The following is a 13,264-nucleotide window of genomic DNA, read 5'->3' on the forward strand; positions in this document are numbered from 1 at the left end:
TATGCTTAAAAAAAAATATTGGAGAAAAACAAAACAATTCCCAGTTGTGTATGAAGTCAGGGTTTCTGCAAGAGGGTATGAAGGGTAAAATTGTGTACACTAAAATCTCAGAAATTAATGGATACATTTTTATAATTTTTAGAAAGATTATAGTACGAGAAATGTTGTTTAAAATTTGTCAAAGTACATGAAATACAGTGTCCCGTTTCAAAAGATTTCAAACCCATAACTACATGTACCTACTATAGTAGGGGTATTTAGATCTTTTTGGGTTTTTTATTATTTACCCTCCAATTTGGCAATTATTTTCTGGCAGAAAGCCTGGAAGTGCATGCACATCACTCAAAAGATGACTAAATCAGGAAATGTTGGCATAATTTGTTTTTAGCAAATTTAGCGAGACTATACAATAGGCTAATATTTTATGATGCTAAATTTAAAGAGATGTACAACAGATTGTTCTGAATAACTTTTGTGTGGTTGCTTGCCGGTGATTAACTGAACACACAACAATGACTACATGCTATTGCTTTTAAACCTGTAGTTAGCATGCAAATTACTGCAATTTTCTACTAAATTTAAATTCAGCTATCCAGGCAGACTTACTATGCTAGAATATAAGCTAAAACAAACAATGGTTTTTGCTCTATAATGACCTCTCTAAAGTTTTACATGTATGTCTCTAATGTGTCACTTATTTCGATTTCAGTAATTTCTTTTCTACTACACTTGACCTCAAACAAAGGCATATTCCCCTAGGGATATTAGCCCCTTTTTTTGTAATTTTAAGATCCCTAATATTTCATCCTGTGTTCATATACTGTAGCAAATTTTCAGTACAAGAATAGATTGCAGCAGTTATAAAGCAGTCACATTTAAGTGTACTTTGTACTTACTCAAGCACAGTAATTTAACAATAATAGTAAACTAATTATCTGTGTTGACATTTATATTCTTCATTGACAAAGTGTGGATCTATTCATATTCTTTGTTGATTAGATTTATGAACTACAATGTAGTTGTGACTTGTATGCCCCCATGTACATGTACACTGAAATTTGTATTTCTGAATGTTGTGTTAATTAAATCATTTCATTGTGATAATTACCACATGATTATTCTGTTGAATCTATCTGTAAATAAATAAATTGTCTAAAGATTCACACACACACACACACATACACACACACACACACACACACACACACACACAAATTACTATTTAACCAACCTTAATGGTTCATTAACTGTATAAAGCAGAATCATATAGTGTGCAAAATGGTTTGTGTGGGGGTTTCTTTATTGTTGTTTTGTACATGTACCTGTATTTCCATCATTGGAAGGGTGTGATGTAGTTAAATGATAGAGTGCTTGCCTGAGGTGCAATGGGTCATGGGATCGATTGCCATAAAGCTTTTTTTCATCCCTGTAATTAGTGCATCATAACTGTTACTTCTCATATAGACCAAGTGTCAAAATAACAATACATTATATATATACCAAATAACTAACCCCTGGGATTAAGAAAATGTCCGTGGAAAAAAGCATACTGTGGAAATATTTTTATAATATAGTCCACAGCAAAAAAAGTGCCGTGGAGAATGAAAACCTCCACACAACATTGCTGATTGCTGTGGGAAATTGCAGGGGTTGAATAACTATATTTTACATATGTTAAACAGGATTACGGTGTGGTTAAACAGATTCATTTCTGTTTCATAATTAGAAAAATGACTTTTGTCAGTATCTTGTATTTATGTATTATTTGTTTTTCAGCTGTACAATGAGGAAATACTGGATCTTCTGGACACTACAAGGGATCCTGAATCCAGGGTGAGTGCCATAAGTGGCCATTCAACAATTATGTAAATGCTCAAAGGTAAAGGTGGGAGGTTGGTTGTGGAATGTGTAATATGTTTAAATGTAGGTTTAAAAGGACTATGAGGACAGTGAGTAATTTAAAAAAAAAAAAAAGTTTTAAATGTGTGGTTTTGTGCTAAATTGACCTAAACCTTTCTCTAAAAAAAACCCCATGAAAGTTGTGTTTTTGTAACTGCCGAAGAAAAAACCTGCATGTAGAGTTTTTGAGATTGTTTAAAATTCCACTTGCCTTACATTTACACAGTGGTTTTACATTTTATAAAGAAAACTGATATTCATAAATAAACAGGGCCCATATTTTCGAAGCTATCTTAGTGCTAAGAAATCTTAAAACCATCATAAGCTATGACATTACTATATGGCAAATGTTGTATTGACGTCATAGCCTACAATGGTTTTACAATTTGGTAGCGCTAAGATAGGTTTTCGAAAATCCTCAGCCAGTAACTTTAACAGTTTAAGAAATACTGTAATCTTTATTAAATATTTGTTGTGTTTCTTTATAGGGTCGGAAGTCTCACATCAAGATACATGAGGATGCTAATGGTGGGATATATGTTGTGGGAGTTACAACTCGCCATGTCTCATGCCTTGAAGATGTGAGTTGTCATTCTTTGTTTATATGATCAGTCTTCTTCTTCTTTCAGGTTATGTGTACATGAATGCATGCATAGCATATACCCTGGCCTTTAATAGACCAGTCATGAGGTACTGTTTGGAATAGGACAGTTTGTTTTAATCTGGGCCCATATTTTGATATTTTAGTGATACAAAATCATATATCCATCGTACACTATGACGTTACTACATCACATGCCATAGTGACATCATAGGTTATGATTGTTTTACGATTTCGTAGTGCTAAGATATCTTTGAAAATCCCTAGCCAGAGTATCACAGGATTCTTACATATGCTGAAATCCTAGAATGTCCTTGAATTTTGTGGAATTCCAGGCCTGGACTGTCCTGGAAAAAGCACTAAATTTTATTGTGTCCTGGAAATTTGGCAAAAAAAATTGTCTTTTTTTTTTTTTTGCATCTTTACTTTTGTTGTCCTCATTCAGACAACAATTTATTATAAAAACAATCATTGATTGAACACAAAAATTTCCTGGAATTTTACGGGGTTTTTTCAAGTGTAAGAACCTTGTATCAGTGGACTCTCTGATTAGATTTTCCTCCATGCTAGCTAGTACCCCACGACTAGTATAGTATATCAAAGGCTGTTTGTGGGAAATTTCGGATAAAAGATCTGCATGTTTTCTATTACCACATTTTTGACAGCCGATAATTAATAAGTGGACTCAACAGAAACATACAGTTTCATAATATGTAATGGAGATTCATGTTGTTATATTTTTGTTCCATTTTATTTTCAGACGATGCAGTGCCTAAAGATAGGTGCTTTGTCCCGTGCTACAGCAAGCACTAACATGAATGTCCAGTCATCACGGTCACATGCTATCTTTACGCTCCACATCAAACAAAACCGGATGGTAAAGGAACAGGTAGGGCAGTCATCTTATATCGACAATAAAGCTAAAACAATTACAAATACTGAAAACATGGGGTTTTGGGGTTTTTTTTTAATGCAAGCCTTGCTCTATTGTTTTAACTAATTGTTTCAATTTTGAGTTGTTTTTTTAAAAATGGTTTTAACTAATTGTTCCAAAATAACATAAGGGAAGTAACTCCGCCTTTTTTTCTCCTTCGGAAAATGTCGGCTACTTTCGGTTTCCGAGAATGTAACAGGCCGAATTGTCTTGACTGTTTAACATTTGCCGATGTGAGAATTGTGGATATTTATATTGTTAAAAAAGCACATGGAGTTTATTAAATGACATGTTATTATAATGTTTGTTGTTATCATAATGGCTACGAAGTGTGTTGCCGCTGATTCAACAGGCTGTGTATTGACATTCAGTGTTGTCATATATAAAACTATCCAATTTAGTCCTAATAACGCCTTTGAATTGTAAAACGTCTTTCCACTAGATTACATAATGCAACTATGACGAATCTGAACAGCGATACACATGATACATGTTAAAATCACATGTCACAGCAAGACAACGAAAAGACCAGTTAGCTATATAAACATACTTGCGGTAGTTAATTTTGTATGTTTGTGCAGTAAAATGTTGGTAACAAGCGTACACTTCAAGAGATTATTTTTGTACAATTAATAAATGTTGTGTTTGACATAAAGTTACTCACGGAAATGAGTATAATTCTGGTATATTTCACAATGTCAGTAATGAGGTTTTACTTATGATTAATGGAAATACAATGTTTATTGCATCATTATAATGATTTTAAATAAGTACCACGCCACTGTTCCTCATTGTAGTAAAAACTGAATGTTAATTTATAAGATTTATATAAAGTTGTCTTTGGTACTTAGGTACACTAACGACAAATGAAGATGTAACATACATGTAACCTGTAAGTGTAATACTGTTAATGTACTAATTATTATTTTTTGTGTGTGCTACAACAGCTTGCTCTGAATGTGCAACTTAAACTCTCTGACCTGATTATTTTTTATTGCTTGTTCATGTTCTTAACATTTTGGGATAAAAGAGTTATTTTTTAAAATATGTATTAAATCATAATAATATTTAAACTTTAAAAAAATAATAAATAATATATTGGTTGATGCCAAGATCTACGGTTAACAAGTATATATGACATGTAGTGTTCATATAACTAATTGTAATAAAAAAAATATTTAAACTTGCGAATTTGGGTTAAATTGTGTGAATTAAAAAAATCATCTGCTTTTTCAACACACACACCTGCTTTCTCTTGACTAAAGGTTGACAGGTCTAGAAGTGCTTAGGTGCTGAAAATCAACCTTTGCTAATGATGATTATAGAAATGAAGCCTTCTACTTGTGCAAACTTTAATGAGTTAGAAATCTTTCATAATCATATATGCACATTTGCTTCATGGGTATGGATTTAGGGTCTACAAATTGATTTTAATGGATATTCAATTTATTTACTGTGATAAAATGGTAAAATTTTGTTTCTGTTAGTAACCAATAAATATTTGATTGTAGGCACTGTTAGAAGACGGCAAAGAGACAGATTCCACACAAACGATTCCTGAGTTTGAGACTTTAACGGCGAAGTTCCATTTTGTTGATCTGGCTGGTTCAGAGCGCTTAAAACGGACTGGAGCCACGGGGGATAGAGCCAAGGAGGGCATCTCTATAAACTGTGGTTTGGTACGTTCACTTATTTATTTATGAAATTAAACTTGTCTGTAAGCATATTGATATTTGAAACTTCTGTCTGTCTGTTAGTCTGTCTGTCCCACATATAATTTTCCGGATGTTTTTTCCACAATGTGTATAGCTTTACCAAGTACTGTTACAGATCAAGTTTGAATTTTATAGCAATAAACCCATTTTTGGCCGAGTTATGACCCTTGAACATAGAAGATATGGAAATTTGGTGTCTAGTAGGAGACATGATTTGCTTTAGCAGTACTGTGGTTTCTGTGCCTTTTGGTTAAGAAAGACTAGATGTAGCTCAGTGGTAGAGCTGTTTCCTGACGTGCAGTGGTCATAAGATCATCATTCTAAATGCAACCATTAAATCCTTTTTGCAGAGTATGACAAATATTTTGAAAAGTCACTAGCCACAGGGCGAGTGGGTTTGTGAAAAACGCTAGCCCACCAACATAAAGCACTAGCCCAAATTCCTGATCAATTATAAGTGATTTTTATACAATTTTTGTGACATTACACAGTAAAATAAAACAAACACTTAAATCATGTTGTAACTTTCAGTTTTTTTGTCATGTTGTACATTTGGTTTTTTGTCAAGTGTGATCCATCTTCATTGTTCCGTTTGCGCTTTTGCCCTCCCCCCGGAGAAAATAATTGAGCAAACTCATGGTTGTTATCTAAACCCACTATCAAAATAATTAAATTTAAATGAGGGTACGACAGTGTGACACACAGTAATAGATGGTTCAGTGTATTTGGTAGTGGGTCATACTATTTATGTCATCAGGAACGGTGATGCCAATTGCTCAAATACAGGGCATTATCCAGTGTCAGACCGATAATATCAAAAGAATATAACGGCGACATGTAATCCATTGTTAATTGATGAACAAAAAAGGTATCGTCTTGTATCGGCAGCTGTGACGCATTATCCAGACCGCTACATGTAATAGGCCAAGCAGAGTCATTGCATGTGCGGTTACCATTAAAGTAAATTGTTTTTCTGATTGCCGATAACCACTGAAATTCAAAGCATGACTGGGGTTTACTTGATTGAGATTAACCTGTCGTCGCGATTGGTGATTTCCAAGTTCTTAGCCTAAAACATATGTGCGAGATTAACTACCAGTGACGTGACCAACCAATCAAAACACGCATGTCATTAGACTTATTCCCTGTGCCAGAAACTTGAAAGGGAAAAGTAAACAATGCATGCTGCAGGCTTCGTCAGCGCCTGGAAAACCCTTGAAAATAAGCTAATGTATTCCAGTGCTTGAATACCCTTAAAAATCATCTTGCGGTCTGGAAAACCCTTGAAAATGATGATTTGATGTCAAATAAAATATAAACGCCTAAAACGGAGGCTTTATTTACTTTATTTAACATGTAATTAAATTATTTGTTTCATTTCCGCGGCAAAATCAAATGCCAATCGTCCGATGGTTACCGGCTCAGTTGACATGTGAATGTTTGTCGTTTTTTATCTCGCGATGCGAGAATCACGCGGCCACGAGATCCAAGCGACAGCGTTGCCATATTGGAAAAGAAAAATTGTCACTTTTTACAGCTGGGTATTTAGCAAGTTCAGGGAGCGTGTCAAGTTAATGCATCTATTGTAAACCCACAAAGATGGTTGGCACTTGCGTGTTTAACGACCTGTGGAAACTCAGTAAGGTCCTGGAATTTTGGTAAAGTTGACCTGGAAAGTGCTTGAAAAACCCTTGAATTTTGACTTGTTTTAAGTGTATGAACCCTGATGCTGTAACTGGCGATGTAGAGATAGCATGTTACTGCAGTTTGCAGACCTAGCATGTTACTGCAGTTTGCAGACCTAGTTCAAGTGGATTAAACGAAATTTCAGCCGAGAGAAAAAGAAAAAAACACGATCGAGGGATAAGGAGGGGGGGTGTGGAAACCACTAGCCCTGTGCGCTAGTGGTTTTGCATTTCTCACTAGCCCGAACTTAAAAACCACTAGCCACGGACGTCGGGTTAACGGATTTGTCGAACTCTGATTTTTGCCATCAAAACCAGTACCTTACAACTGATACATCAAAGTCCATGGAATGTGTTGTCCTGTTTCTTGGAAAGTGCACATAAAAGGTTCCTTGCTACTACAGTGAAACCCTTCTAAGCTGGACCCTTTGAAGGTCCCTTTTTAAAAATATGTACAGACAGAACCTTTAATCTGAATACCTTTTAAAACTGGATTTTTTACTTGGTCCCATGGGTATTTGGTTTAGAGGGGTTTCACTGTATTTGTATGAGTAGCTCATGTGCTAGCAGGTTTCCTCTCATTTGCCTAGATTGTGTTGACAACAACATGTTAGACACCCGTTAGTTTTCGTTCCGGGGTTGTTAAAAGTAATATTCCTTATTTTCCTTTGATTAAGTAGTTTATAGATTAGAGGCTATCAAAAATTATGTTTTTATTATTTGTATAAGTGCTTCAGGTTTTTGGTGGACAGGGAACATAGTATTAGTAATCAGAGGTTGGACTTATCATGTTTGTAGAGGTGTATCCAATAACGGTTTAAGTGTGAGGCTGTTGGTAGGCCTCTGAGAATTGAAAATGTGCATAAACGATTTATGGGTTACACTAAAACAAATTCAGGTATCCCATTTTGTTTTTGTGTAACCCATCATGACCATGTAAATGTTGTCATAAATTCAGTGCGCAAATGAAAAATGGGTTACACAAACTATACTTACCCGAACGATGCACAAATGAAACTATCGCTCTTGCAATTTTCAGAAGCCTGGTTTGAGAAAATTAGCCACATATGTCTACCAAATGACATGTGCAGTTGCAGGCATTGGTGACAACAGCAGTGTACATTAGTTTAATGATTTCTTCTGTATTTCAGCTTGCCTTAGGAAATGTGATATCTGCTTTGGGTGACAAGTTGAAGAAAGGTTCTCATGTGCCATACAGAGACTCGAAACTGACACGATTACTTCAGGACTCACTAGGAGGCAACAGGTGACATTTGAAAACTTTGTTCTAAATTGTTAACAACTATGATTAATTACTTTCCTACCTGTAATTACCGTTACATTTCTACCAAATTTTGTCCAGACACAAGTTGTGATTTTTTTTTTAAAGTGACACAGATTCCACATACGAGACTGTAACGATGTCACCAGTATCGACTTCGCTGAGATAGCATAGGGCAAAATACATGCAGTTTTCTGCCGTTTGTCATTTTGTTTTTTTACGGAATACTCTTCAAGAGGGGTGAAGCCTCCAAAGTATGTGACAATTAATATAAAATCAATGTAGTCTTAGGTCTCACTACACAGATCACTTCCGGGTGAGAGTTCATTCATCATGGTCCACTATAGTTCCTAATTGTGACACATGTTATGGTTCACATATTCACTTCTAGGAAATGGTGAAGAATTAAAACAATATGTATGTTTAATGGTAAGCCTTCTGGCTGTATTTTGCCCATGTTATTTTGTAATATTGTGCATCGACCTTTTGGGACATGGGTTTATAGCGCAGCGAGACCGGGGTTGGACCAGTTTGCAGATTCGGCCGGTCCGCATCGTCCTGCCCATGCAGTTTCGTTTCCGTTACGATTAGCGCATGGCGCGTTGTTTGAAAAAATGTCTTCTTCGGAAGAGGATTTTCCCTCAGAATCAGTGTGTGGTTCGGGGGAAGGGTCGGTGCTTGACGAGATTCCCAATTTGGCCGATGGTACGCCAGACGGCGATTATGATTACCAGGCGGTTCTTGTTTTTGTACGGGAACAGGTCTGACTGGTGTGCGCGGATGCAATTCCGTCGGAGGAGGCTGTTCAGTCTTACAAGGGTGTTTCGTTGTGAAACCGGCCTTTAGTGACGGACGCTCCACGGCAGGATTTCGGCTTGACGTTAGCGCATGAATCTCTTGCGGAGATTGATGCTTTGATTGCGGGTAGCGATCGTATTTTGGGGGCGGTGGTGGAAGAGTTTCCGGCAGCGTTAGCTACCGGGAAACTGTTGTCTGCGGCGAAGGTTTTGTCCACGTCTTCGTATAAGACATTGGGAGCTTCCTTCCTTTCACATCCAGCGGTCGTTTCCGCTAGGGTGAAGGCAGACTGCCACCCATCTCCTAATGTCAGTGTGCCACTCATGGAGTTAGAGACTTTGGAGAGGTTATCTAAACTTCTTTTTCAAGTCAATAACCATTTAGGTACATTCCTATTTGGGTTAGATAAAGCAGTCACGGGTCTTCCGCCGATGGCTAAGGGTTGTTTGGTGGCGGCTTCTAAAGCCTCTCATCACGTCGCTCAGCTTGCTGGGCGTGTTTTTGCCAACAGTCTACTTCTGCGTCGGGATCACTACCTGGCGGGACTGAGAGCGACGGGTGTGGTTAAAACCTACTTTCGTAGTCGCTCAGTAAGGGAAACCTTACTTTTTGGGACCAAGAAGCGGCGAAATTCATCCCTGCTGCTCCGTCCCGAACTGCTTGTAAGCGCCAGGCGGCGTCTACTTTTAAGCCTCCACCTGTTAAGAAATTGACTTTTCTTGACAGTTATCAGATCCCTGTGGTGTCTGATTCGGGTGTGCAGTTTGGTAATGCCTGTGGTTCCTCGAAACAGGGACGTTTTCGGGGGAAGCCGGCACGTTTTCGTGGTTCCGTTCGGGGCAAGGCGCCCAGGGGTGGGAAGCGGATGGGATGAGCGTGCATGGACAATCGACAGATCTTCCTGTGGGGGGCAGATTGCGCCATTTTGTTCAAAGTTGGTGCGAACTGCCAGATCTGGACCCATGGGTTTTGTCGGTTGTCCGCAACAGATACAGAATTCCGTTTTCTTCACCCCCTGCACTGACGTCCTCCCCCTGGTTACCTGCAGTACTGCCTGTCGATAAACAAGTACTGGTGGAGAAGATGGTTGTCGAGTTTCTCGACAAGAAAGCCATCCAGGAGGTGGATTTGGGCACTCCGGGATTTTATTCCCATCTGTTCTTCGCCCAGAAGAAGAATGGCGAGTGGCAACCAATTCTAAACCTGAAGCCGCTGAATTATTACGTCGTTATTCCATCTATGAAGATGGAGACGGTTCAGTCTGTTCGCGCTTTGCTTCAGGTGGGGGAATGGGCGGCGTCCATCAATTTGAAGGACGCTTATCTGCATGTTCCAATCCATCGGGATTTTTGGAAGTACTTGCGGTTCCTCTACGACGGCAGAGCTTACGAGTTTCAAGTTCTGCCGTTCGGATTGGCCACAAGCCCTCAAGTCTTTACTCGGGTAGTAAAGGCAGTGGTGGGGCGTGTACATCTGTTGGGTATACGGATGCACAATTACCTGGACGATTGGTTAATTCCGGCGGCATCACAGACGGCATGTCTCGTGGGCGTGGAGTTCGTGATCGACATGATTCTCCGATTGGGGTTTATTCCCAATTGGGTTAAGTCGGAATTAGTGCCAATGCAGGTTTTCACTTATCTTGGGGTGACCGGCCTCTCCTGTTTGGAGAGTGGGGGGTGGATGGTTGACTCTCTGGGGCAGTCGAGTGTCTTTTACCATTACTTGGTGTGCGGGTTTCCTCACCTTGTTAACTTGGTTTACTTTTAATTGGGGTTGTAGTTCTTCAATTTAAAAGTCACTTTGACATTTTATACCTCGTATGATGTGGGTTGCTTTTTCACTGTATCATTACTTGAGATGAACACTACTGGTTGAATGGGTAAGTCCTCCTTGTTTTCTTACCTCCTCCCTTTAATGTTAAATTCTCGTGCTTTAACGGTGTTATATCACGTATGTTATAGCATTGTTGTTGTGTTAGTACGGTAAGTTGAATAAGACTATTAGAAAATTTGTTTCTAATTTTCATTATTATTCATACTTACCTAGTACTAGCACAACAACTGTTACCTCCCACCCGCCCCGAGGGAGGTCTTTTTTGATTCAGTCATTCCGGACTTTGAATCGATAGCGAGGATATACGGTCTACCCATGCGCGGGTGTAGGTTATACATCCGGCAAGGGGAGATAATTCTGCAGTGGAGGTTATAACTCAGGGTCGTATAGCATTGTTGTTGTGCTAGTACTAGGTAAGTATGAATAATAATGAAAATTAGAAACAAATTTTCTAAATCTCTAGTGGTATTTTAAAACAAACAAAAAATACTAATAAAAAAAATTGCGTTTATATCATCACATATTAAGACGTTACATTAAATCATATCCTTTCACCCCTCTTGGAGAATATTCCATAAAAAGTCAAAATGGCAGCCAGCACAAAATTTTATGCTTTTTGCCCTATGTGATCTCAGTGAAGTCGATACTGCCAATTTCGTTACAGTCTCATATGTGGAATCTGTGTCACTGTAATGGGTTTTTTCAAGATTTCTGTCTGGACAAATTGTGGGTAAAATCTAAATAAAGGTAGGAGAGCAATTTATCGTAGTTGTTAACAATTTGGTTCGGACTTTAAGCTCTGTGTATATTGCATCTGATTATTCGAGTTGCTTGATTATTAAGACTGAAAATTTAATATGGATTCGATTTTATTTTTTTACTTATTAAAAGGCGATCAGATTTCTTCTAAATATAGTATACTAGCAATACTTTGATAATTACCAATCACTTAAGACATGTCAAAGATGTTCTGCTTGCTTACAGGAGGTATATTTTAGTCCCCTTACTGATCCAACTGGAGGGGACTATACGTTTTGTTTATGTCTGTCCATCTGGCCCACATACAGTATTCACGACTTATTTTGTCACAAAATATTTGAGCTGAAAGTTCGTTTATTGCTTTATCATGTAGAGCAATAGATGAAGTATGACTTCCATTGGGATTTGCCTATTTTTGACACTGTTATGGTCCTTGATATGATGTGTTACGATTTACTGAAAATTGTTTGAAAATTGGGTTAAATAAAGTGCGGAGGGGGGTAGATTTTTTAAAAGAGTTTCATTGTGCATCAGAATACATAGGACTACACTTGCATGCATGTGGAGTAAAGGCCCTATACAGGTATGTGCGAGTCTTCTGTGAATTGTAACTTTTCAAGTAAGATTTGACGAGTCTGCTTCTTAGCAAGAGCTTAGGTCTCAGACTGTTGTCTTTGTTTATTAATTTAAAATTTGCTAAAATGTACAAATTTGCACTACCTTTTAGTGTAGAAACTATTAATATAGATGCAAAACGTTATTCTTATTTTCAGTCGTACTTTAATGATTGCTTGTATTTCACCAACTGACCGAGACTTTATGGAGACGTTGAATGCACTGAAATATGCTAACCGAGCTCGTAACATTAAGAACAAGATTGTAGCCAACCAGGACAAGGCTAGCAAACAGATGGCAGCTCTGCGGGCAGAGATTATCACCCTCCAGCAGGAACTTGACGAATATAGAATGGTATGGGACATTAGATTCTGTTACTATTGGTTCCAATTAATGAAGCATGTTTTTAAACTCATGATGCATAACACATACCATGTCATGTTAATAAATGCCATTTCCTTTCTTTTCACGGCAATGTCTGCTGACAGCCTTAGTTATCAAGTTTAGTTTTGGAGGGGTGGGTGGGGAGGGGAGTGTTAATGTAATATGGATTAAATCCCCCCCCCCCCCCCCCCCCAATTCCAAATTTAAAATCAAGTTTATTAAAAATTTTATTCAACTACAAAACATCAGTGTTTGTTACAGTGACTGGGCGTAATTATTTTTAAGTACCCTCTGTCCACAAAATATAACAAGTTTGCATCATATGATGTGTGCACGTTCAACTAGAATTGCATTCATAAATTTAGTACCGGCCTCGGTGGCGTCGTGGCAGGCCATCGGTCTACAGGCTGGTAGGTACTGGGTTCAGATCCCATGGAATTTTTAATCCAGATACCGACTCCAAACCCTGAGTGAGTGTTCCGCAAGGCTCAATGGGTAGGTGTAAACCACTTGCACCGACCAGTGATCCATAACTGGTTCAACAAAGGCCATGGTTTGTGCTATCCTGCCTGTGGGAAGCGCAAATAAAAGATCCCTTGCTGCCTGTCGTAAAAGAGTAGCCTATGTGGCGACAGCGGGTTTCCTCTCAAAATCTGTGTGGTCCTTAACCATATGTATGTCGCCATATAACCGTAAATAAAATGTGTTGAGTGCGTCGTTAAATAAAACATTTCTTTCTTTTTTCTTTTTCATAAA

The 13,264-nt window shown here is 38.1% G+C and overlaps 1 protein-coding gene across 3 annotated transcripts in view; it reads left to right on the top strand.

Annotated features, from left to right (window-relative positions):
• The window catches only part of LOC121381972 (kinesin-like protein KIF21A), a 135,609-nt gene that overhangs the window by 45,840 nt on the left and 76,505 nt on the right, over positions 1–13,264 (top strand). For all 3 annotated transcript variants that reach the window (XM_041511413.1, XM_041511410.1, XM_041511411.1), the window contains exons 5-10: positions 1,777–1,833; positions 2,388–2,480; positions 3,261–3,389; positions 4,946–5,113; positions 7,986–8,101; positions 12,283–12,478. In XM_041511413.1, the coding sequence (XP_041367347.1) occupies positions 1,777–1,833; positions 2,388–2,480; positions 3,261–3,389; positions 4,946–5,113; positions 7,986–8,101; positions 12,283–12,478 (759 nt within the window). The remainder of the gene's footprint in view (positions 1–1,776; positions 1,834–2,387; positions 2,481–3,260; positions 3,390–4,945; positions 5,114–7,985; positions 8,102–12,282; positions 12,479–13,264) is intronic.

The sequence above is a fragment of the Gigantopelta aegis genome, chromosome 9, assembly GCF_016097555.1.
Source record: "Gigantopelta aegis isolate Gae_Host chromosome 9, Gae_host_genome, whole genome shotgun sequence".
NCBI classification, from domain to species: Eukaryota; Metazoa; Mollusca; class Gastropoda; order Neomphalida; family Peltospiridae; genus Gigantopelta; species Gigantopelta aegis.